Raw genomic sequence first — 25,384 nt, forward strand, 5'->3', positions numbered from 1 at the left:
TGGCAACAGGAAGGGTTTTGTCACTTATCCATCCCGTCCTGTCCTGTATCTAATGTGACGGGGTTTAAATTTAATAAACGGGTATATGATTTTTTTTTTAAACCCGGGGCGGGTTTGGGAAGAGTTCGGGTATTGCCCCGCCCCAGTCTCGATTATATATAAAATTAATTTTAAAATTAATTTAATTTAAAATTTTATTTTACTATTTTTAATATATAAATAATAATAATAAAAATTAATAAAATAAGTTATAAAAAATATAATAATTTTATTATTTATAAAATATATTTATTTTAATGTAATTAAAAAATTTTAAGTAATTAAAAAAGAAAAAAAAAGAAAAAAAAAGGCTAAACGGGATAGGGTGGGATGGGTATGAAAAATTCCTATATCCGCCCCGCTCTGTTTAATTTTTTAAATGAGACGGAGATGTGAATTGTTTTTAATAAATATGATAGAGTTGGGATGAGGGCGACCGTTTCGAACCCACCCCGTTGTCATTCTTGGTTGTGGAGTTACCCGCTTCATAAGATCTTTATCCACAAAGGAAATGAGAATGAAAAACAAGGGCAGGCTCTGTGGTAACTTGAGAATTTGAGAGATAGAAAATAAGGAGAGAGAAAAAGAGTGGCATATTTATGAAGTTTTTCTTATTTTTATTCTTTTTCTATATTTCCAAACTTTTATGGGGATTGAGAGTGATCTGCCAATCCCACCCTTGATTGGATCTTGCCAAAGTGGGTGATGGGACCCATGGGCCTCATAGCCCATTGCAGTCAAGAATGACTGGATCACTTTGATTGGGCCTGCTTGTTCCTAGCCCAATTGGGCTAGGCATGTCCAAGTATATTAGGCTTCCCCATTCTTGGGGAAAAGATTCATACTTTTTCTTTAAGCAATGATGCAAAAAAATATTTTTATTTAATTAATTTTTTAAAACAATATCATAATTATTCTTATCTTTGATAAAAACATTTTAAAACATATTTTTCAATATAAAATTTAAATGTAGAAGTTAAACACTATCCCAAGTAGGGTTTAAGACCTAGGCCAATTTTTTTGGCCCCCCTTTGTATCATGATATGACAATGAAGGCCTAGTGTGCCATTGTTGGTTATATAAAGAAAATGAAGTTGGGGAATCAAAAGAACTAATCAAAATTGGATTCCTTTCATTTCAAATTCCATTAGTCCAACTATTTTCCTCCAAGAATTGGATCCAATTAAACATAGGTAAAGAATTTTCGCACTTGATGGATCAAGCCAATGGGGCTTTGCCCAAATTTCATATGGCTAGCCCTTGATACAATGATCCCATATACACCAATAAGACAACATGGATCTTGGTCTTTCCGCCATTCAATCCTGCTATATTTCAAGTCCTCTTTGGAATGCATCTTCCATATAACTAATTTTCCTAAAAATTTAAATTATTAGTATTTGAACCTACGACATATATAATATTAGTTGATGATTGAATGTGCATTTTACTTCGTTCTTCATTGATGCAAGTGCCTAAATATCCATTGCCAAGAGTTGTTTATGCATGCAAATGACAATGCCTCACCGACGCGCCTGGAATTGGGGTGACGGGAGCAAGCTGCTTTGTTCAAGCCCCTTGACGCATTTCACACCGGGGTTCTTTGTTTGTTTGAGAGGGCCGCCTCGAGCCACCCTCGCCCGTGTGCGAGGCACGGTCGCGGGCAGGATGCCCTTCTTTGTGATTTTGCATTCAACAGATTTTCTTCCAAGTGGGTCTTCCAATTCATTTGCACTTCTGCTGCATACTATTTCTAAGAAGATACAGGAGAAAATGGAGTCTTCCAACAATCTAGGATTGAAACATATCAAAATTATCTTCTATTTTCTGTCTTATCAGCATTGGCCAACCAGAACAGAAAAGAATTGTGAAGAAAATGAAATGAGTCTAGCAACAATGATTTTTCATTCATGTGATCATCTAAATCAAGCTGCATAGGCACATATTTTGTAAGCAAAGAGCAAAGAAGAGTGAAATGTCGATGCTTTACGATTCATATGGTATAGACCATACCAACCTCTACAAGAGCAGCATGAGGAATGTTGAGTGCTACCGGAGGCTCACGGCAGTTCTTATCAAGAAAAACATAGGTCATGATCAGGAATCTCTTCAGAAAGCTTGAGCCATCACGCACTTTCAGATGTGACTGGCCCAAGAAATATGCAGTGCCGCTCTCCCTGGCATCAACTAGTTCTTGGAGTTCTGCCCTGACAGAAACCTGCATTTTGGGGCTCTCTGGAGGCAACATGAATCTGACCTTTCTTTTTGTGACAGGAGCAGATGCACTCTCAATTGAATCACTAGACAGGGTTCTCTGAGTTCCATTGTTTGACAACCTTGGAGAGGCCAAATTTGAATTCATTTCAGGGATGGGAACCAAGGCATTTCCATCCAGCATTGGGTTTCCAACAACAATCATTCTTCCTTCTGGGGAGGTCAAGGATTCCAAATCATTTTCTTCCAAAGCAATGAATTCTCCAATACAACGGATAATCTGATCCTCAAAATCATCTGTGTCCCTGATGTTATCACAGTATCCATATCTTACAATACATCGGTAAACTTTATAGTCCTTGGCGCCAAGCCTCCCTATGAGATACCTCTGCTTTTGGGGGACACAAGGCACTGGTAAGGACTTGAATGACACAAAGATCAGCACTTGGTGATATGCAGGAAGATTTGTAATGAAGTGGGAGAAAAAAGCTGGGATTCCTGACACAATATCAGTGTAGATGAAGCCAATTCCAGGGACCCTGGAGACCCCAAGACCAGGGCTCATCTCTGTAATCCATTCCATGGACACCTTATTCTGTAAATCAAACTCATACTTCTTCATGATGCCATAGTGCCATGAAAGCATGATTGTCATGGAAAATACGAAAAGAACAACTAGATACCATGCTCCCTTGTGAAAGTTTGACATACATGCTGACAGATACATTATCTCAACCAAGCCAAAAGATAATAAAAAGCATGCAGAGACAAACAGACTCTTCTCCCAGTACAATGTGATTACAAGCGACATCAGACAAGTGGTTACTAGCATTCCAGAAATTATAGCTAGACCTGCAGAGGAATCAATCAGAGTTTATTAGATACAACCCTCTTAATTCAATTTTCCTAAATTTTGAGGAAGTCCCACACATTTTTTGCTAGAAAAAACCTGAGGCAAAATTATGATACTATCCTATCATAGATTTATAGCAAATCGATATCCTCCTTATCTAATGTTTTGTAATGTTTCTCAACTTATTCATGGTTTCATGATTACTTCTTGGACTTCGAGCCATGTTCTCAAATCCCAAAGTTTTAAGAGCCTCTATAACGTTCCAAAGAGAGGGAGGATATAGTTAGAATCTACCTGTTGCATTTCCAATTCGTGCAATGTCTTGGAAAGCTATTACAATGCCAAGGCTGAGAATCATCAATAACCAGTTGACATCTGGAATATAAACCCGCCCATTCATAGTATCTGATGTATGAATAACTTTTACTCTGGGAAAACAACCGAGTGCCAGGCACTGGTTTATGACAGAGAAACTGGCAGTAATGGTTGCTTGGCTTCCAACAGCAGAAGCAAGAAGAGACAACAATACGACAATATGGCGAAGAAAGGCTCCTGCACTTGGCATGCATCAGATGAGTAAGAAATAAAAATTTCCAGGTGAGACAGCTGCAGGAACAAACAGAAAGCAAGACACATCTTACCAGGTACTGATTCACTAAGATAAGTAACATCTTCAAACACACGCCAGTTTTTAGAGATAAATGCAGCTTGACCCGCATAACATAAAATCAGGGCTGGATAAATCAAGCAGACAAAAGTAATCTGCAGAAGAGACATCGTGTACTAGTTTACTGAAGTTGTAAAGGACACTTCACATTAACAGTGGTACAACATGAGCAATTCAATTACCTTCAGTGATTTCTTTGAGAAATGGCCAAGATCTGCAAACATAGCCTCTGATCCTGTAAAAGGTTTAGTGTCAAGAGAATCAATCAGTAAAAATGGCTATTTCCAAATACTAGTCCTCTGGTGTAAATACATAGAACAATAAAGACTACAAGAAAATTACTCAAGAAGAATAGAGTAAGTGGTACATGCTAACCTGCTACAGATAGAAGGATGCTGCCTAATGACCTCCAACCTTGATGGTCGAAGTTCCTCATAAATCTGTACATGTATACTGGGGAGACTGCATAGATGATTTGATGGTCCGAATAAAAGATATTGTATAAACCCACCCCGCTGATGAAGAAGAGCCAAATAACAATGATCGGTGCAAATAAAAACCCAATTTTATGAGTCCCATAGTGTTGCAGTGTGAAAAGGCCTACCAATATAGCACATGCAAAGGGGACCGGAACATCTGAAGAATAGAACAAAAAAGAATTGGTAGACCAGTTAGGGGGCATAATTAATGATAATTCAATATCTGAATCCATAGAAAATGCAATAAAAGAAAATCATGTTAAAATGGGATGTTAACCACAAAGGAAGTTGCATCCACATTGTTTGAACTTTGAAGAATCCAAACTGAAAGTTGATCTTTAGACAGACTTGAGCATCATCAATCAATGCTTATACTGAGTTAAAAAACCATGCTTCCAATATGAACTTAAAAAATGGACACCAAAACGAGAGAGAAAAAAAATGAAACAAAACAGAAGTGGAGCCTTATTGAGCTCAGTAAATTTTTATGGAGAACAGAACAATACAACTCAGAGGTGACAGAAAGTTCCCATAAATGCACTGATTAAGGAAATGACCAAAAAAAAAAAAAAAAAGGGGCTCACAAACATAATACCCAATCAAAGAAAATGTGATTTCGTGCTAGAGGACTTACATCTTTTGAAGGCTTTTGCTATGTCGTCCCCCACTCTTTGTGAGGAGGCAACTGGCCAAAAACACAAGATATTGAATATCAGTTTGATGGTTAATAGCAATTAAGTGATCCATGATATAACATTTCTTTTATATCTAATTTTACTGCAAACTCTTACTTTTATGAGCTATATGAGACATCGATCGTTCAAATCCTGATGAAGCTGATAACACTGGCAATTGAAAATACAACTAAACCAAGTCAGTCGATCTAAATGGACATGAATCAAATAAAATATAGGAGAATGCTCAAATTAATCAAGAAATCTATGCAAAATAAATTGATGAGAAGTTGATTGGGCTAGACTGCCAGACCAGAAATAGCTGGGGTCAGTACCCCATCGCCAATCACCATGCAAGACCCGAACAGAGCCAAAAACAACATCAAATAGTGACTGCTTTTATGTTTTTCAATGGCCCTTCTGGCTCTTGATTCCACCTTGGTCTTAGAAGCAGGTGCACTTATGCTTTTCATAACTTCATTAGCACTTCTATCATTTGGATGCAGACCCACTTTGGCATGCCGGCAAAGCAATGAGTATAAAGCAAAAGTACCACCTGCATGAAAATTAACCAATTCTTTGTGTTATCATCCTGTTAAAATGATTCTTTCGGGTGAGTGATAATTAAGAAATTTACCCTCTCCATTGTCATCAGCTCTCAATACTATGAAGGCATACTTCAGTAGAGGAATGATGGTCATAGTCCAGAACACAAAGGAGAAGAGCTCATATACCCTCTGTTCTGATATTATATCCTCTCTTGGAATTGACATAAATACATATAGTGGAGCAGTACTCAAGCGACCATAAACTATTCCGAGGCTTTGAAATGCCAAAAGGAATGTATGCCTCCATGTCTCTTTCTGCATTTTGACAATTATGTCTCAGTTATAACACATTTGAACTAAAACTAGTTACCAACATAAAAAAAAAAAAAGGAGAGAGAAAGAATGATAGAAGGTAAGGCCTGTAGTGAGAAATAAAGACTGTCCCATATTGATGAGGGGAATGTAAATTTCCTCTTGAATCAGTACCAGAGCACCACTACAAAATATGTTTCATACTAGAAGTACTGTAGTTAATAGGGTAAGCACATATTCTATTGACATCTGTACATATGCAATATATATCTAGCTTTTTCATCTCTATGGTGCACATTAAACACCAAGTTGTAAGAAATATTGTAATGGGATTCCCAAATGAATACAATCTCAGAAAAGCACATCTCTCATGATCATGGAACAGAACAAAAGGAAACTTCTAGGAAAATTATCTTCCTGAATTCTAAAGTCCCTTTAAAATATAAATCACAATCTCGGCATCACCCTATATATTGATATCCTTTAACTATCTCGTCATCATTAAACCACTCTGTAAAGCCAAAAGTCTCTAAAATAGAAAATCTAAGTCTGTTTTGTACCAACCACTAGAACAAATAGGCCTAGTGACATCCCTCTCCTCTTTGCCATTTGTGGCAGCAGTAGTCAGGAAAAATTGCAGTTTTGCAATCCTTTTGAGTGCTGGAGTAAACACCAGTTCATAAAGAGCACATTTCTAGAGTAGCTTGAGAGTTGTACAGTTGAATCAGCTGGTGATGTTAAGATGTGGATTTTACTTTAAATTTTGGAACTTCTGTTACTTCTCCATAGAATTTCCATTGGTGTGCTTAAGGTTTTCATACCAATAAACCAAAAAAATGAAATAAATCTCACAACTTAAATTCAAATTGTTTCCTCACTGGAGCTACTGACACCATGACTTTACAACTATAAAACAATAACTGAATAAGCCATGATGATTTTTCTAATTTGTGTATCATCAATCAGAAGAAAAAACAGAAAAGATTATGCAACCCATGATCTGCAATTATGTATAAGCCAAAGTGATGATTAACAACTTACCCAACCAAAAGTATGCGCAAGAGCTCCAATAACTGAATAAGATTCCATGGTAACACCAAGATAAATACAATATAAGGAGCCCTTCACAACTCAAAACCCATACCCTGGGCAAATTCTAGGTCTTTAACCCAGGTGATGAAGCAATTGACTTTAATAGGATTATTCGTGAACTTAAACACCCCAAAGGAGACTAAAAGGGGGAACAAAGTTAAAAGGAATGCCAATTTCACATGTTTGATTGTGATGGAAAATGGGAAGGAAAAATATAATGGAAGCTGGGGCAAATTTATATATTTTTGGAGCCTCCCATTTTCCATAGAAAGTGTGGAATGGTTGAGGAAGAGTGAAAGAAAATTTTCTGCACCTCCAACTTATTCTTTCTTTTCCTTTCCTTTCTCTTTCCACCTTTTTTTCCCTTCTTTCATCATTTTCACAATAATTTCCAAACTAAAACCAAGCCTCATTACACTAGTTGGGACCCATTCAATGGTAGAACTTGATACTTCAATCACTAATTTGACGAGCAGAATTGATAAAAGAAGAATGAAAGGGCTTGTGATGAGCTAAACCAATATCATTCCCAGTAACTCAAACACCAATGAATCTGAGAATACCAAGGCCAGATCCCCCAATCGTTAACCTCCACAGCTTGGCTCTTCATCAACAAGAGAACCCACAAAGTGCATTCAAAACTACTCATCAAACAAACACAAGTGAACCAAAAGAAAAGACCCAAAACCAAAAAAAACACAACAATTAAAACCCATTTTTGCTTTACCTTGAAGTCATGAGAGGACCCAGAGCTCGGTTGAGGATTCATGGTGGATGGACAACAGATAACTACAAGAACAGCAATTCAGATGAAGTGAACTTATAGAGGCAAGCTCAGAGCTAGATCACATTGTAATATTCTCATTTTTGGAACTGAGTGTTGGATTTATCACCATGGTTGAGAGGAAATGAGTGTAACATTCTTGTTGTGAGTGGTTTAATATAAATAGAGGGAAAGAGCGGTTGGGTGGTGGTGGGCCTCTGGGGATTTGAAATAATAAGGATGTAAACCAAATCACATGGCATTCCGTGTGGGATTTGGGTGATTGAGGAACACCCCACATGTGATTGTGACACCTACACACTGAATCTCCCCCATTTTCCTCCTCTTTTTATATTCACTTCATTTTCAATATTTTCCTCTGCAGGCCATTGTGTCTTCGCGTTGACACGTATTTGAATGATTTATCTTCCATGTGGCACTTCTATTCAAGGATCTCTCAGTATTTTGAGTATCGTGCTTGTAGATACCAATGAAGTTTGAAGAAAAAACGAAGGCTTTTGTGGATCTAAAATCATCCATAAACTTTGATTGCTTTTGTCAACACGCTGCCCAGCATTTGCATTGACAAGTTGAGCTACGGGACCCTCCCACATGCGGACTTTTTTGTTTGTTTGTGGCCTTTTTTTTTTTTTCTTCTGGATTTTGATTTCCACGGGGTGACCACTGTTTTGTGTGTGTATATATATATATATATATTTTTTTTTTAGGAGAGTGGGATTTTTTTTCCTTCCCTCGATAGCTTATATTACAAAGATGCTTGGTTGCTGAGAAAATGAAAAATGGTTATTGAAAATCAAATCAATTTATTCAATTTTGGTTGAATTGGATTAGTTCTATCAATTTTTCTGATTTCACCTCCACCACTACTATCATGTATTAATACAAATTGGGGAAACTTTTAGGCCAACTCAAATCACAGCCAGAATATGCTGGTAGGTTTTAATGTCTTCAATATAACAAGGATTCACTTTTACAGCATTAATATTTCTTCCATACAACATAGGTACATGCTGCCTCTACAATTCCCCGATAGATCGAAACTATTGAGACCATCCAATGCTATTGGGTATTGTAACCAACACCACAAGTCCAAAACCTTTGTTTTCCCACAATCCGAGGGAAAGAAATCTCACCAAAAAGGGGGGAAAAAGGAAACCAAAAAGACCGGCAGGGTAAGCTATAAAAGTTACTCATCTATCTGTCTAGAACTTTTCAATTCTGAGGAAGATGATGTTTCCTTTTTTGTTCTATATTTTCTCATTCATAAGCCTTTTCCCAGTCATCTACTACTTCTGATGCATCTGCTTCGCTTGTATCTCCTTCTGTCTCTGCTGAATTTGAATGACTTGGACTTGGTTCCAAACCGGGCACAGATTGATTTCCCACTCTTTTTCCGGAATCCTCGGTTTTGACAGAAGAGGTAGATGAGCTTGAAACCGATTCAGGCTCTAAAACATTCCATCGGTTTACAGAAGCAACAATGGGGGATTCCTTCCCTTTCCAAACAGATGCCTGCAGATCCACAGAACCAGCTGACCAGTCTTCACCACCCCAGGAACTCTCACTCCAACCAGACTCCTGAACCACTGCCTTCTTCCATTGATTACGGCCCTCCTTGGCCATTCCCCCTGCTGCTCCTCCCCAGGCATTGGCACCTTGTGAAGCCACTGGTGCAATGCCATTTTGAGGGATCACAACAGCACCATGATACACTGATCCATGATCTAACCTCCTCATCGCAGTTGCTGCTCGGGCTGGATCACTAAACACGGCCAGCGCATTCTTGTCATTCAACCAAACTAGTTCACACTCCCCACCAAACCTCAGAACCAATGCACTTATATCTGCGTCCCTTGGCAAATCAAGTAAAGAAACAACAAGCCTGGGATCCATATCTACCAATGGATCAAAAACCGGAGGATTTAACACATTTAAGGGGGTGGAACCCTTAGCACCAAGCACACGAGCTGGGATTTTGGATTTGGGCGTAACATGAACAACAATAAAACGCTTTGGCTCCCACCCAGCAGAATTAACTGAAAGCTTCCACCTCTCAGCTATCAGCCTTACAGCATCTCTCTTTTCCTTCAGCATTGGACAGAAAACGTGAACCCTAAGACTACTGGTAGTTCCTCTGGTTTTCCCTAGGACCAAAAACTTGCATCTTTCTTCCACAGACAACACCCACTTTGGATCACGCCTAAAAAGATCTGCAAGCAATTCAGAAACAACAGAATTCTCACCAAAATGAAGGGCATCCAAGTTTGGGGGGGTGATATCAAAAGCATCTGCAAGAACTCGTTTCCGTTCCTGTTTTGCACATTCATCATCACAGGCAAGCTTCCTCTGTCCAAGAGGAATTTTCCTGCCATTTGCTTCCACAGGTTGAAGTGGTACTGGCAACTTTTGGATAATGGAAGCTTCAGAGACTGTATCACCATTAAACCCCACACTGCTGCCTCCAGCATCACAAGGAACAGTTGCACTTATTCGGCCACAAGAACAGGTGATTGTGACAGGGAAATTACATCTTGAATCAGGACAAGGAGATGAAGGGTGACAAGGGGCAGTGCATGTATGCCTGCAATCTCTCCTCGGAGCACCACATGTCTGGCCACATGAAGACTTCAAACCAGAGCCAGATGCACAGGAAGAATCACAAGGAGGAGGGTGACAAGTTCTCCCACAAGCATGCATACCACATTGCCTGGTCTTGCCGCAAAGCTTGTTACATCTAATATCCCTTGACCCACAAGGGATGTTCCTGAGAACCACATGTCCACCAATGCACTCCTTGGCTATAGGAACTGAACAAGGTGGGCAGTCTCCAAAGTGGCAGCTGTGAGAAGATAAATGACCACATGGCTGAGGAACTGAGCATGGGTACTGACATGATGGAGTGGGGGTACCACAAGGCAATGGAGGAGCGATTGAAGTTCTCCCACATGCACATGTTAAATCAGTAAAGATTGTTTCAAGGCAAGGAGGGCAATGGCCACTATGGCAAAGATTTTCACAAGAGTGCTGTCCACACCTTAGTTTCTTTCCACATGTCATTGAACATAAGTGCGGATCCCAATCACCAGAGAGAACATTGCCAGAATTAGAGAGAGGACAGCACCGTTCACTACAACGGTGCCTTCCACAGTTCTTCTTCCGCCCACAAGGCTTCTCACAGGTAAATTTCTCCTCCGCCGTGGTTTTGTAGCATTCTACAGTTCGAGATGTTGATCCACAACGGCATTTTTGATTGACAAGCACCAAACATGGTGCACAATCCCCAGCATGGCATGTGTCCTTACAGAAGTGCATTCCACAAGGGAGGGGCTTGCCACAGATCTGAAGACAGGTTGGAATTGGGTCCAAACAGCTACGCCGTTCCTCCTGCAATGATGTTTTACCGCAATAGCATGTCCTAATCCTGCTTGGCATTAAGTTGCAATCCCCACATGGCCCTGGATGACAAATTTCATCACAATCGTGATTTCCACAGAAAAGCTCCTTTCCACAGATCCAACGACATGAGAAAACACCATCCTCTGCTTTTAGTTCTCCCTTCACAGCCATGGACCCACAAAGAACAACCTCCACCGTGTTCTTGCAAAAGCAAGAGGCATTGACCAGAACCTGACAAGGATCACAAGCACCAACATGGCACATGCGCTCACAACGGTGACGCCCACATTCAAGGAGTTTATCACAACGCTGACCACAAGTGAGAACAGATTTCCGATCAGAGCATCGTGTTGTAATTGTTTTCTTCCGACAAGGGCACAATCGAGGCGGTGCAAAAGCCTTACACGGAGGGCATGGACCTGGGTGGCATTGCAAGACACAGACATGGGGGCAAAAATCCTCATTACTCTCACCAGAACCTATAATCTCTCGATTGAGTGGCTTCCCACAAGGCTCTCCACAAGAATGAGGTGTCAAATACAAATCCGAAGGCGGGTCAGACCTCTTTCCACAGAAGCAAACATACCGAATCTCCTTTGAAGCTGTGAGCTGCACTGATTGACATCCAGGGCATCGCCAGTTGACCCCCTGATTCTTCTCAACAGAAAAATCACTAGAGGTAGGCGCCCGGGCCCATTTCTTGATACAATTCAAATGGAAAATTGAATAACAGCTCGAGCAAGACCAAATGGGAGCTGATCTCCTGACCATATCATAACAAATCATACATTCAACACTCCCCTTCATCAATTTCTCTTGGATTTCCTGCACAAGCTGCGGCAAATTTGAATTCAAGTCCTTCGGCCCCTTCACCTCCTGATCATCCACCCTCTCCCTTCTCTGATTAGAAGGTCTAGCTGCATAATTCCTTGACCCAAAACCTCCCCTACTCGGACCATCCGGTGGTGCGGAACTGAAATTTGAGTCCCCACCAATCCCGTTCGGATTGGAATTGAAACCAGATGACGGGTTCGGGTGTGAATTCACAGCATGAGGGGCAGATCCTCTAGGGACCCATGCTTGCCTACCGGTTTGGTTGGGAAATCTAGCTCTATCTCTCCGATCATTTCGAGCTTGAAAACTCATAATCTAATATGCAAGCCCCCCAAAAGTAGGATCCACCGAAACGAAAATGATCACAATCAATTCCTTCCAAGACTGTATCACCAACAAGAAATGAAAAGCAAACGAATGGATATATCAATGATTTAATAACACAAAAAATGGAAACAAAAAACGAAAAAAGAACTGGGTATCCGAGGAAAATAAAAATGAACCAAAAAAAAAAAAAGAAGACAATAGTGCCAGTCAAATCACAATTACAGTAAAATAAAGCAAAAAAACGCAAAAGGAATAGACAAACCCCTCTTTGGCATCCAGGAAACTCAAACAAGAAAACAGAAAATTTCCAACCCAACAGCTCAAACCCTAATTCTAACTTCAGATTGAAAAGAGAAAACAAAGCAAAAAAAAAAAAAAAAGAGAAATAGAAATGAATACCTGATCAAGAGTACCAATCAAATATTCCAGAAATGCCCAAAGGCCTCCCTTCGTCTCTCTATCTCTCTTTCTCTCTCTCCTTCTACGGATTGTGCGTTTTCCACTTGAGAGGAAAAGGGAAAATTTTCTCGGATTTTCTGTGTGTTTCCTGGTGAAATTTATTGGGTTTATAAACCGACCTCCTGAGAGGAAATATCGGGTTTTGGTAGTATTTATAGTGGGCACAGAGAGAGCCTTGGGCCAAACGCAAAAACGTTTTATTTGTAGCGTATGAATATGCGTGGTCAGCACTCAAATTCAAGGCTTTGACCCAATTGGTGCATACCCACTTTTTCAAACAATAAAATTTCATCGATAAATGAAATATAAGAAGGTGCCATGTTCAGTCCAAAATTTACCAAACATAAATTTTTTTAAAATTAAATAATTAAACAGAAAATAATTTTTAAAATACTTTCCAAACAGCCCCTTACACTTTAAATTAATAGAAAAAAAAAATAGAATGATGAAAATTATAACCAAAAATTAAAATTTTTAATATAAAGCATAATAGAAATGGGAATTAATACCTTGAATGCACAACCTTAAAAGAAAAAAGAAAAAACACTAAAAAATGAAGTATATAATTGTATTTGTTGTCGACTATATATATATATATATATATGATCACATATTTAAGAATTTAAATATCATACAATATTTATGTTCATAAGGTATGAATGATTTACACAACATGGAAAACAAATCAAGGCTAGATTAAATTATGAAAACACAATCAGGCAAAGTCAAGAAATGTAAGATAAGGATGACAAAATATAAAGATTTCATTTTAGATGGGGTAATATAATATAAAGATATAAATTTGGTTTAGTTGTTAAATTTTTTTTTCCTCTTTAAATATGATAGCTAAGTAGGAATTTGGTCTTTTTAGGGGGGAAGGGGGAGGGGGGAGGACGTTTGGTAGTGATTTTGTTTGTGAACATAATTCACGAGTCCAAATGAATCAATAAGTGTAATGTAGGATTGTGACTCAAACCAAATATCATTCAACCCAAATCAAATCTGATATTTGGAAGATTTTGGATATTTTTTCAATTTTAATACTCTAATTAAGATTAAATTGTGTTTGTTAACTTGAACTCAATTTGGGTTATATTTAGGCTAAAGGATAAGAAAAGTTAAGCTTAATTTAAACTTACGTTAATATTTCCATAACATATAAGGAGAAAACTAATGTATTAAATTGAAACCTATTGTATTTCATTTTTGAGTCATGGAAAATGTATAATGAAACATGAACTATTGAACACGAGTGTAATGAGATTGAGGTACAAATAAATAAGACTAGGTAGTGTTTGTTTTTTTGGCTTTTTACTGAAAGCAATTTAGTTTTAAAATTTAGGTTGTTTGTTTTTTTATTTTTTCATGGCTTATTATAAACTTTTTACTAAATAGAAAAAGCCAAAATATATAACTTTTTCTAAATAGAAAAAATAACATATTAGTTTTTTTTTTTTACTTTTTAATACTTAATAGAAATAAAATACTACAAAAACAAACAACCTAATATTTAATACTATTAAGCATTAAAGTTCTATTTAGAATTAAGTAAAAAAACAAACACCACCTAAAACGTAAAATGAGACCAAGGATCAAGATACAAATCAATACGACTTCACATGTGGTACAAATGAATGAGATTTGATTATAAAGTCACGTAGACTCAAGTTATATAGTAACCCATAGCGCACCACATCATGTCACTTGGCTTGGGTTCAGCCCTCAGTCTTCAGGCTGATTGAAAGCCCAATGGGCCCAACTAACCATGAGATGTGGTCAAGCTGGAATGGGTTGGCCTGGACCAGCCCTAGTTTTATGGGACAATGGAAGTTCAAAATTAATTCAAGATGAAGCCTATGCTTGAATCAAACAATGGAGTTCATTTTTTTTTTCTAAATTATAAAATTTAAATTCCAACGTTATGATTTCAATTTAATTTGTAGTATCTAACAATATTTTTTTATGGACCTACATTATGCGCAACATGCAACTTTGGGCTGAGGTTGATCTGCTTTGTAGCCCAACTCGAGATCCAGCTGAAAGGGGCAGTTTGAGCCCAAAACATAAAAAAAGAAAAAGGGAAAATATTGAAATACAATTTCAAAAAAATTTGAAAAAAAAAATTCAAGAATTGAAGCGATTTTTTGGGGTGTCAAAAGCTGGACATACTTAAAGTGCTTTTGGATAAGGTTTAGGTTGGACACAAGTAGGCCTAAGTGGGCCTTTGGGCTCGTCCTAAGCCCAACTAAAACTTGAAAACTTAGCCCCAAATCCAGTTGAGCACAAGAAATTTACAAATATAATTCTAATTGTTAACCAAAATAATTCACGGGCTTGCAATGCATTACAAGTTTGGGATGGGTTCTTCTCCCTACAAGGATATATTTTTCAAGGCTTTAACGCTTGGGTGGAAAATGAGCCAGCCCATGGTTGAGCCACTTCCATGCTCGAGTCAAACCCACTTCAATGCTCAAGCCAGCCTACAGGGCTTGAGCATAGCTCAAGTTTGAGCTTTAAAAAAAAAAAATTAGTCTTAACCCAATCCTAAAGAGATCGATTGGACTCAACAAAAATTTAGATGCAAGTTGAATCGGACTCTTTAAGTCGAAAATTTTCAGACATACTAAGGCCGGAATTCATGCTTAGGCGCTTCCTAGAATCTCAACAATGATGCACTAAAGTATTTTTTTTAAAAAATCATTTATGTCGAGGAGAGAATCTTTAGAAGATGCAATGACGTGACATGCTTCCTAGGGTCCATAATATTATTTTGATGTTTGTTTCTAGAGAAAATGTTGATATTATTTGAAGTGGTCCCTTTGGAAAGTCTTGGAACCATACACTCTTGTTGAGATTGAGCTTTTAGTGAATGGGTTGGATGGTATCTTCATTGAAGATAGAGATACAATGGGGGCCTTGGAGCAACCAAACAAGAAGACTATGGAATTTTTTGAGATGATAAGCCATTGTTGCCACTTTCAACAATGGCCCAATCCTATTGCCCTGACAAGATATACTCCTTTGTCTTTTTCTTTTTCTTTTCCTCCTTAGAGGTTATGATTTTAATTAAATGAATTGTGAGTAATAATAATAATAATTTATTTGTTCATAATTGAGTTTATTTTATTAGGTAACTACATGCGGGTCTTGCTTGTCTCGGATAATTCAATCAAACATTGAAATTGATGGTACGGTCTTATTATATCATTTTAAAGTTTTAAGGGTAAAATAGGTAATTTTGATAAGTTATTTATATAAATTTTATTAAAATTAATCCTCGATTTTAATGAAGATCTTATATCATTCAAATGATTCATGATCTCACACATTAGATAATTTTTTTTTTTTTTGACATTTTATAAGTATGAACTCTTCTTTAATCTTGTAGATGTTTGAGTTTAAAGTGGATAATATTTATATAATTGGGTGTGATTTGAGTTGTGTAGATTGCATTATAAAATAGGTAATAGAGCCGATCATTAACCTCGATGTTGAGGTTAATTTGGATATGCGAAGTATTTGTGATGTCTCATATTGGATAAAAAAATTGGTTATGGGTCATTACTCTTATAAATATAGTTGATTAATTCAATCATATTTTACTGGGGAAAAAAGATTGTTACAAATTATAATATTAAATATCATACAATAAAAACTTTTATTAGATTCAAAAAGAAAATTTTCGAATTCTAAAACTTGGAATAAAACATGTTTCATTGTAAGATGTGATTTTTATTTTTATAAGAAGAACCACAAAATGGGTATAAGATTATTTTCCATGCAAAAGTGGAAGGAGCCAAGAGAGAAAGAGAAGGTTATCTCCAAAGGATGTTTCTGGATAATAATTATTTTCCTTTTTCTTAATTTGTGTGGCTTTCCACCATGTATGAAAAAGGGTTCCGAGATGTTTGTGGCTTTGGAATGATTCTTATTTTCCTTCGGATAATATTATTTTTCAGAGTGTGACTTGAAATTTTTTTTTTCTTGACACAAATTACAATAGAAATATTTGGGAAAATTATTATTATTTTTAAATTTTTAAAATTTTAAATCGGTTTGCTTGTGGAAAGAAAGACCCTTATGGAGCTTGTGAGGATAACAAAAGATATTTTTAACTGAAGTCACCCAATGAATGGTGATTATTGATAGGGACCCCACAAAATTTCAAATCACAAGGAGTAGAGTGTGTGTGGTGTTGGAAAGGTCATAGGTCATTGTGCATAGGGGCACTCAAAATCAACTCATTACCAAAATAAATAAATAAATAAAAATAAAAATAAAAGAAACTTCCCACATGGACTTTATTTTATTTTTCAAAGCTTTTGTTTGTTGAAGTCAACTCAAAGATCCTCATCACAAAACCCAAAAATCTCATTGTTTCATATTTTAGGTGATGATATATGAGAAGATAAATAAGTGGTCATGAATTAATGAAAATTAAGAATATATGTTCATTCATTCAAATTTCATAAAATTAGTATTAACAAAAATAGAAATTGGAAAAAAAAAAAAAGCCTTTAGGAGGTAATTGAATCCAAAGAAGTAAATAAATTGAAAAGGAAAAATGATTCCCTCTTATGGCATTATCCAAAATAAAAATGTGTTTATTATAAGGAATAAAGAATAAAAATTAAAAAAATGGAAAATTGTTAAATTGAAACTACTTGTTTGGAACTGTTTTATGTTTTTTACAGCAAAAAATATAAGAAACACGTTTTGATAGTCAAAAACTGTTTTCTATTATTAAAAATAAGAAATATGGTGTTTTAAAAAACATAGTTTAGTTATTTTTATAATGACTATTTTAAGAATAATTACACAAATATGTAAAATGATTAAAAATAAAATATTATATATAAAAATTATTTTTAAAACATATTTAAAAATATTAAAAAATGTTAAAAATATTCTAAGTTTTCAAACGTATATTTGTTTTTTAAAAATCAAAAAATAATTTTCAAAAAATAATTTTCAGAAATTGTTTTCGAAAACAATTATCAAATAATTCCTAAAACACTCTTATAAATATTTTTATTTTTAAAATTTAAATAATATTATAATTCACCACTATTTTTATTTATATCTTTATTTTACGTATCAAATCACCTTCGAGAGTATTATTATGAATAATCGAGAATTTGAAATTGAAACTCCTAATTCACTTAGGAGGGATACTACTCATCTTTCTATTTCTCAAAACAACTATATTTTAGTAAGACAAATTCATATTATTAGCTCTTCTTTGTAGGAGGTTCTATGCCATCGAAGACATTTCATTTTAACTCATTAATAAAAAGGAAAAATTCTCTTAAGATGAAAAAAAAAAGGTTTATAAAAGGCGAAAAATATTACTTTTTATGGTTTTGTTGTTGATTTTCTTTACAAAAAAATAATCACTATCTCATGGGTTCCATGCCATAAGCAGTTATGAGCACTTAGTGGTTATAACCTATCACTTATTTATTGGTTAGGATGAAGTAATAACCCATGAATAGACATTAATCTATCCTCCAAGTAAAGGATGCGTATAAACATAGAAAGGGATGGTCGGAGACCAAGTCTTAGTTGAATTTAGAGTGGTGGGTGGGGGGGTTAGGTAAGGGTTTTGGGTAGGTTTATGGGAGAAAAAGATGATAGCATTTCAATTTCATATTAACTTTTTTGAAAAAGAGAATGAGGTAGATGATTAGGGATCTCCTATGATCAAATTTGTAATAAGGATTGATTTTTGAATCACTCCTTGTTATTCTTATTCGGGATTGATAATATTTATAAATACGATTGAAAAATAAATTATAATAATTTTCGAAACCAAATTTTATAATATTCTTAAAAAAAAATTGGCCTTCAAAATAACTTCTTTTTTTTTTTTTTTTAAAATGAAACACTTCCAAATGCTTTCTTGCATAACTCTTAGAGTTGTAAATGCCTTTTTAAAAGAATACAAAATAATTAGAGGAAACTTTTTAATTTTAAATAAAATATTTAAATTTGGAGCAATGGAGATTTAATATTTACTTTTGTGACATGTGATAAATTTATGTTAAGAAATTTGTATATTTTTAAATTATTTAATTTTTATATAAAAAAGTTGAATAAATAAAATAAATTTAAAATAATATATAAAATAAATAATTTATTAATTTTAAATTAATTTTTTATTTCTTTATGTTATATTTTTCCTTTGAACTTTTTCGAGAAGCAAACATAATTTTAACCATTCATTAGGTAGATGTCACTTGAAAAAAGGGGTAAAATAATTTCTAAATATCTCTATTTTCCTTGTGAAAATCCCATTTCTTTTTTTGCTTTTATTTCCTTATATTCTTAAAATGCAAATAAAAGAATGAATTCTTATTCCTAGCCGTTAAAATTGTTTAGGAATAAATGGAAAAATACAGGTGGAGATGTAATTGCCAGACACCGTCATCCACACACTACCAACGGCAATTTTATTCTTGATCATTATTTAAAATATCCATCAATAACAAAAAATTGAAAATTATTTAATTAAAAGGGTTATTAAAAATTTAAATTTTAAAATTTAATCATTTATCTTACTTTTTTAAAAAAATTATATATAAATACCTAAAATAGTAAAAAATATTTACTTAAAAAACAGGTCATTTTCTATATAAAAAAAAAATGAGAGGGCCAAATTTATAAATTTGGGATTTCTCATCCTCTAACCAATTAATTGAAAAAAAGAAAAAAAAAACAATTTCAAAGTACAGAAAAACCACTATAAATAGGGAGCTCAGACTTACAATCATATCACGTCTCTCTCTGTAGGGGAAGAATACCAGAGAGACTATTCGTAGGCAAAGGGGGAGAAAGAGAGGAAGAGCCCAAGTCAAGCTTTGAGGTTTTTTTTATATTTTATTTTCTCATTTCATTCGTTTTCCTGTGTTCGTCATGGCACTGCTTTCCGATCTCATCAACTTGAACCTCTCTGAGACCACTGAGAAGGTGATTGCAGAGTACATATGGGTTGGTGAGTTCTGTCTATTTCCCGGCTGTTTTTTTTTTTTTTTTTTCATGGGGTTTTGGTGTCATTTGATGGTTTTCTGGGGCTTTTCCAAGATTTTAGTGTTCATATATTGATGGGTTTTTCTTATTTTTGTTTTTTATTCACTGTAATCAATGAACTCCTTTGATAGCATTATTTCTGGTTTTTCCCTTTTTGAGAAATATTTTTTGGCTGATTGTCAATAGGGTTGGTGGATCTGGTATGGACCTTAGAAGCAAAGCCAGGGTAATTTCTTTTTTCTTTTCATATGTTCTGATTTTGGTTCTCTTTGATTGTTTTCGCCTTTTCTGATGTTTTTCCCTGGAATTTTTTTTTTTTCATGAAATAGACCCTTTCTGGACCAGTTAGCGATCCTGCAAAGCTTCCCAAATGGAACTATGATGGTTCTAGCACTGGCCAAGCTCCGGGGGAAGACAGTGAAGTTATTCTATAGTATGCTTCTTCCCTCCTTCTTTCTCTCCCTCCCTCCCTCCCTCTCCCTCTTTCTTTCTCCCTCTCTCCCTATCTGTCTCTGTGTGTGTATTATTGTTTTGGGTGGATTTGTATATATCTTTTTGAGGGTTCAATTTCTCTCTGTAACATGAGTTGATTTTTGTGTGAAATTAGTCCTCAAGCAATTTTCAAGGACCCATTCAGGAGAGGCAACAACATTCTTGTAAGTGCTTTTCAACGAGTCAACAACATATTTTCAGCAAACACTATTTAATTGAGTTTTTTGTAGGTGATGTGTGATACTTATACCCCTGCCGGAGAGCCAATTCCGACCAATAAGAGGTGTAATGCTGCTAAGATTTTCAGCCACCCTGATGTTGCAGCTGAAGTGCCTTGGTATGTTCTTATTTTGGCTTTTCAAATAATTATTTATCTATATTCTTTACCTTTTCCATCTGGGTAATTCTATTTTTAGTCGGTTTCGGGTTTTGATTCACTTTTTCATTCCAATTTACTGCCAAAAAAACAGGTATGGTATTGAGCAGGAGTATACTTTGTTGCAGAAAGAGGTAAAATGGCCAATTGGCTGGCCTGTGGGCGGTTTTCCTGGACCTCAGGTATAAGCATCTCCCCTTTTCCAAGTTTCTGTCCTCATATTTTGTCTCTTTTCGGAAATAATTGCGAATCAGTTTTCCTTCTTTTGGAATTTTCCTAACAACATTAGAAAATTCAAATAAAGCATTGAATGTAACAACTGGTTTCTCCATGGGTCAACTTTGAAACAAAGAGGCATAGTTGCTAAAATGGCCACCTGAAAAACTAGGTGGATATTAATAAGCCTTTTGGTTGTGTAGACCCATTAGGGCTATCCTCGGTTTCGATTTTGTTTCACTAGTTGTATGAATTTGGGTATTTTCCAGCTCGTGATCATTTAGGATGCATGTGTTGAGCTAGGTTACTTGGTTTGAGTTTGTTAAGATAGATTTGCATTCTTCTTGAAGGAAAGATTGCCTTCTAATGGCACTAGAGGGACTTTAAATAGCCTCTTTAACCATTAATTAGTATGGATGTTGAGGATGTTTGAGCCTTCCTCGTTTTCTCATTCACCATATTAAGATCTACCATAGTCAGATGATAATTTTTTCTTTGGAACCGCCTCAATAATGATATGCAAGCATGAATATATATTATAGAGAATTTCCTATAGTATATAATAATGCTTAAAGTTAGATGTATTTGTGGGCTTAAGACACCAGTACAATAGATTTGGGGGCCACATTTAATAAAGGGCAGGGGCCATCCGAGGGTCAAGTAGAAGCTAGTACTTTCTATGTGGCTTATATTTAATGAAAGTTAGTGGTTTGGTTTCTGAAGGCGGAGAGCTCTTGGTTTCCTGTTTTATTATAATTGTGATGCCAAATGTTGGGTGAAACAGGGACCATACTATTGTGGTATTGGTGCTGACAAAGCTTGGGGCCGTGACGTCGTTGATGCACATTACAAAGCGTGCCTTTATGCTGGCATCAACATCAGTGGAATCAATGGAGAAGTGATGCCAGGCCAGGTGACAATTTAATGGTTTCTGCAATCCACTATATTGGTTCACTCTCTCATACAATATAAGAATATATAGTTGTGTGTATTGCTTTATGCTTAAACCCTTGATATTCTAATGGACAGTGGGAATACCAAGTTGGCCCTTCTGTTGGCATCTCTGCAGGAGATGAATTATGGGTGTCTCGTTATATTCTTGAGGTAATTATGAACACCCACTTGTGAAGCTTCATCTTGTTTGTTTGGATGATTTCTCGGGTATATCAGTCTATGTGCCCTTTTGCTTATCAATTGTTTCCTTCATTAACAGAGGATCACAGAGATTGCTGGGGTGGTGCTTTCTTTTGACCCGAAACCCATCCAGGGTGATTAGATTGTCTGTCATCATTTTAGAAATGATAGAAACTGTCTTGCGCTCTTTCTGGCTAGAATTGGGCCTGACATTTTAACTTCTTCTGGGGTTGTTGTCACCAGGGTGATTGGAATGGAGCGGGTGCGCACACAAATTACAGCACCAAGTCGATGAGAAATGATGGAGGGTTTGAAGTCATCAAAAAAGCCATTGAAAAGCTTGGGCTGAGGCACAAGGAACACATTGCAGCTTATGGAGAAGGCAATGAACGCCGTCTCACTGGACGACATGAAACTGCTGACATCAACACATTCTTATGGGTAAAAATTACTGTTTCCATCAATTAAATAGAAGATCAAATCATTCAGAAAGTAATGTAGATAGAGGAACTTGGCAAGGAACTAGGGAGCTATTAGCAATGATTTAACATATGCATTGAGAATTTGTAATTAGTTGAATCATAAGCCAGAAATCACCCTTTTTTCGGGAATTTGGATAAGTTTCCCAGAATGCTGATCATCCGTCCTTCACATGTGGTTGATTTACAGGGAGTGGCAAACCGAGGAGCCTCCATTAGAGTTGGAAGAGACACAGAGAAAGCTGGGAAAGGATATTTTGAGGACAGAAGGCCTGCTTCAAACATGGATCCTTATGTGGTCACCTCCATGATTGCAGAAACTACTATCCTCTGGAAGCCATAAGACACCCATCTCCTCCGTCCCAACAGGCTTGTGGGATTGTCTTGTTGGAATTTCCTGTGAAAATTGTCTCCTTAGAACTGCTTGTCCTGGTTTAATAGCTTCCATGTGTTTGGATTACGATAAAGATCAGTCTCATAAAATAAGAGGCTATTGGGGTTGTTCCAATTTCGATCATTTTATGCTGTCTTATGTATTATGCTACGGAAATATCATCATATGATTTAATGTCGTATTGGTTTGGCCACCTCTATTTACTATATGATTTCTTGTCTCGTAACCTTATGCTGAAACATGCCAGATTTCATTATACATTTTCAACTATCCAGATTTAATTTCATTATACATTTTCGACTATCCAGATTTAAAATTCGTAGGCATCGATTCAATCCTTTAGATTTTCGTATCATTGATCCATTCGAAGTTATGCTTTCACGGGATTCAGCTAAGATTCAATTAATCATAGGTTGTTTTTTTCCATCTACCTCATGCCATAGTGTACTTTTTTTTTCTCTTGAGGATGACAAAGCAGTTGTTTGGTTGGCATTGATGAAAGCAGAGATTGGGAAATTCATAGCTTGATATTTGAAGTTTAAGATGTTGTTGGGTACTTGGGAAATTGACATTGTCATGACTCATATTGGTATCATTATATGTCAACCCTCAAAACCTAACTCCATCTACTCATCTTTCAAGGAAATGGAATGTGATAAAAGCTATTTTGAAATTTATAGAACATATTTTATAAAATCTTTGGTTTTTTTACATATGAGAAAATGTTAAAAAGCATTTTGAATCTTCTAAAGAGATTCTTGTGCCACGTGGCATTGAATACTATGATGGGTTGTTAGGGTTGGTTTCTTCTTGTTGTATAAAATTCTTGGTTCCTGCTCTTAATAAAATAAAAGACTGAGAAAGAGACAGAGAGGTCTTCTTTTCCTATTTTTTATCCTCTATTCTCTTCTATGTTTCTCTCATATGGTATCAGAGCTTATGGCTCAGAGCTCTACAATGGCAACTTCACTGGAAACCTCATCCCATTCTTCATTTCCTCTCAATCTTGTCACTAGTACTTCAAGTTAGCTAGTTGTGGTAAAACTCACAGATGAAAATTTTCTCATTTGGAAACAACAAGCTCTCACAGCGATCTGAGGCTTTGGTTTAAAGGGTTTTATTTATGGCAACTCTATTTGTTCATTTGAGATGACATCTAGTGTCAATGGAAGTCCGCAGTCGATGAACCCTGAGTATGTGACTTGGCAGAGACAAGATCAACTACTTGTCTATTGGTTTCTATCTTCAATGAGTGAGAGTATTCTACCACAAATGGTAGGTTGCAACACCACTAATGATATTTGGAGAACCCTTAACAAAGTTTTTGCAATACGATTCAAAGCCAAGATTATGTAATACAAATTAAAGATCCAGAGTCTGAATAAATTAGACTTAACAATGAGAGAATATCTTTTCAAAATGAAAACGTATTTCGATACTCTTGCTTCAATTGGGCATCAAATCTTAGAGGAAAACCAAATTCTCTATATTCTTGTTGGTCTTGGCATTGAATACGATGTTGTGGTTTCAATCATCACTTCTAGACTTGATTCTCACTCTTTGGAAAATGTACGAGGATTACTATTAGCCTAAGAAAGTCGAATTAAGCAGCATTTGGTGAACTCTGATGGAATTCAAAGGTTTAATCAGGGAGCTTCTCAATCCTACCAGGGAGCACAACAATTTCAAAATAATAGAGGATGAGGTCATGCTGGTTGTGGAGGAGGTCGTTCATAGAATGGTGGTTTTAAGCCATAATGTCAGCTTTGTGGAAAATTTGGATACACTGTCTAAAAATGTTACCATCATTTTGACCCAAATTTCTCTAGGTTCACAAATGATTTAGTCTCTACAAACAACAATGTTGGTAAAAACACAGGTCCAATGACTGCAATGTTAACTACTCCGAAATTGCTTAATGATGACAACTGGTTTCCAAATTCAGGAGCAACAAATCATGGTAGGAATAAGATCCATATGGGTAATGGTGCAGGTTTGATGATTGCTCATTCTAGTTTTTCTTTACTTTGTTCTTTTGATTCACCTAGAGTTTTTTCGTTATCTAACTTGCTACATGTTCCCCACATTAATTGCAATCTCATCAGCATCAGTCAATTTGCTAGAGAAAATAATGTATTCTTTGAGTTTCATCCATCTATTTGCATTGTGAAGGATTTAACAATGGGAACACCTCTGCTCAAAAGGAGACTACATGAAGGGCTATATCGGTCAACCTATTCAAGGCTCAACCATTTTGATCAACTAGTTCACATCAGTTTTCCCCCATCAGTTCCAAGGATTACCAAGTCTTGTCTCTTAAATCTAGTAGAATAGGAGGTTGTGGTCTAGATTCTCCTATCCTTTCTACTTCCAATCAAAATGATGATAATGTTGAGTTATCTACTATTTTGATTTTGTGACATAGGAAATTAGGACACCCAACTCTCTCAACTGTCAAACAAGTCCTTTTAAATTGTAATTTAAAGTTTTCAATGAATGAAAATGATCATTTTTGTTCTACCTATCAACTTGGAAAAAGTCATAAATTGTCTTTCTTAAATTCCTTAACTATATATAATAATCCAT

General features: G+C 36.0%; 3 protein-coding genes across 4 annotated transcripts; 1 reads left to right on the top strand and 2 right to left on the bottom strand.

Annotated features, from left to right (window-relative positions):
• Positions 1-1,836: 1,836 nt before the first annotated feature.
• LOC117934499 (potassium transporter 1-like) lies at positions 1,837-8,187 on the bottom strand. Of its 2 annotated transcripts, XM_034856208.1 has the most exons (11): positions 7,606-8,187; positions 6,828-7,519; positions 5,564-5,789; positions 5,240-5,482; positions 5,044-5,097; positions 4,887-4,937; positions 4,149-4,409; positions 3,956-4,008; positions 3,748-3,868; positions 3,401-3,658; positions 1,837-3,105 (listed from the first exon to the last, which is right to left on the bottom strand). In XM_034856208.1, the coding sequence occupies exons 2-11, from the start codon at positions 6,873-6,875 to the stop codon at positions 2,033-2,035; spliced, it is 2,388 nt and encodes a 795-aa protein (XP_034712099.1). In that variant the 5' UTR covers positions 6,876-7,519; positions 7,606-8,187; the 3' UTR covers positions 1,837-2,032. The 2 variants fall into 2 exon arrangements, with proteins under 2 accessions (XP_034712099.1, XP_034712100.1); XM_034856209.1 differs by lacking the exon at positions 6,828-7,519 and having other exon boundaries at positions 7,606-8,185.
• A 361-nt stretch (positions 8,188-8,548) lies between these two features.
• Positions 8,549-12,814, bottom strand: LOC117934498 (NF-X1-type zinc finger protein NFXL1). The gene is made up of 2 exons (XM_034856207.1): positions 12,619-12,814; positions 8,549-12,276 (listed from the first exon to the last, which is right to left on the bottom strand). Exon 2 carries the CDS (start codon positions 12,202-12,204, stop codon positions 8,920-8,922), a length of 3,285 nt encoding a protein of 1,094 aa, XP_034712098.1. The 5' UTR covers positions 12,205-12,276; positions 12,619-12,814; the 3' UTR covers positions 8,549-8,919.
• A 6,644-nt stretch (positions 12,815-19,458) lies between these two features.
• LOC117904822 (glutamine synthetase cytosolic isozyme 1) lies at positions 19,459-23,006 on the top strand. The gene is made up of 11 exons (XM_034817591.1): positions 19,459-19,672; positions 19,899-19,933; positions 20,037-20,140; positions 20,315-20,363; positions 20,430-20,536; positions 20,670-20,757; positions 21,576-21,704; positions 21,821-21,895; positions 22,005-22,059; positions 22,170-22,366; positions 22,595-23,006. Exons 1-11 carry the CDS (start codon positions 19,594-19,596, stop codon positions 22,745-22,747), a joined length of 1,071 nt encoding a protein of 356 aa, XP_034673482.1. The 5' UTR covers positions 19,459-19,593; the 3' UTR covers positions 22,748-23,006.
• The last annotated feature ends 2,378 nt before the right edge of the window (positions 23,007-25,384 follow it).

The sequence above is a fragment of the Vitis riparia genome, chromosome 17 (genome assembly GCF_004353265.1).
Source record: "Vitis riparia cultivar Riparia Gloire de Montpellier isolate 1030 chromosome 17, EGFV_Vit.rip_1.0, whole genome shotgun sequence".
Lineage (NCBI taxonomy): Eukaryota > Viridiplantae > Streptophyta > Magnoliopsida > Vitales > Vitaceae > Vitis > Vitis riparia.

Bases quoted from the DNA above. Each gene is read 5' to 3' on its own strand.
- LOC117934499 (XM_034856208.1), bottom strand. From the start codon at position 6,875: ATGGAATCTTATTCAGTTATTGGAGCTCTTGCGCATACTTTTGGTTGG. The intron at 5,483-5,563 runs GTAAATTTCTTA...ATTTTCATGCAG, and splicing joins AGCTGATGACAATGGAGAGG to GTGGTACTTTTGCTTTATAC. The intron at 5,098-5,239 runs GTCTGGCAGTCT...TTCAATTGCCAG, and splicing joins ACTGACCCCAGCTATTTCTG to TGTTATCAGCTTCATCAGGA.
- LOC117934498 (XM_034856207.1), bottom strand. From the start codon at position 12,204: ATGAGTTTTCAAGCTCGAAATGATCGGAGAGATAGAGCTAGATTTCCC.
- LOC117904822 (XM_034817591.1), top strand. From the start codon at position 19,594: ATGGCACTGCTTTCCGATCTCATCAACTTGAACCTCTCTGAGACCACT. The intron at 20,364-20,429 runs GTAAGTGCTTTT...AGTTTTTTGTAG, and splicing joins GGAGAGGCAACAACATTCTT to GTGATGTGTGATACTTATAC. The intron at 22,060-22,169 runs GTGATTAGATTG...GTTGTCACCAGG, and splicing joins TGACCCGAAACCCATCCAGG to GTGATTGGAATGGAGCGGGT.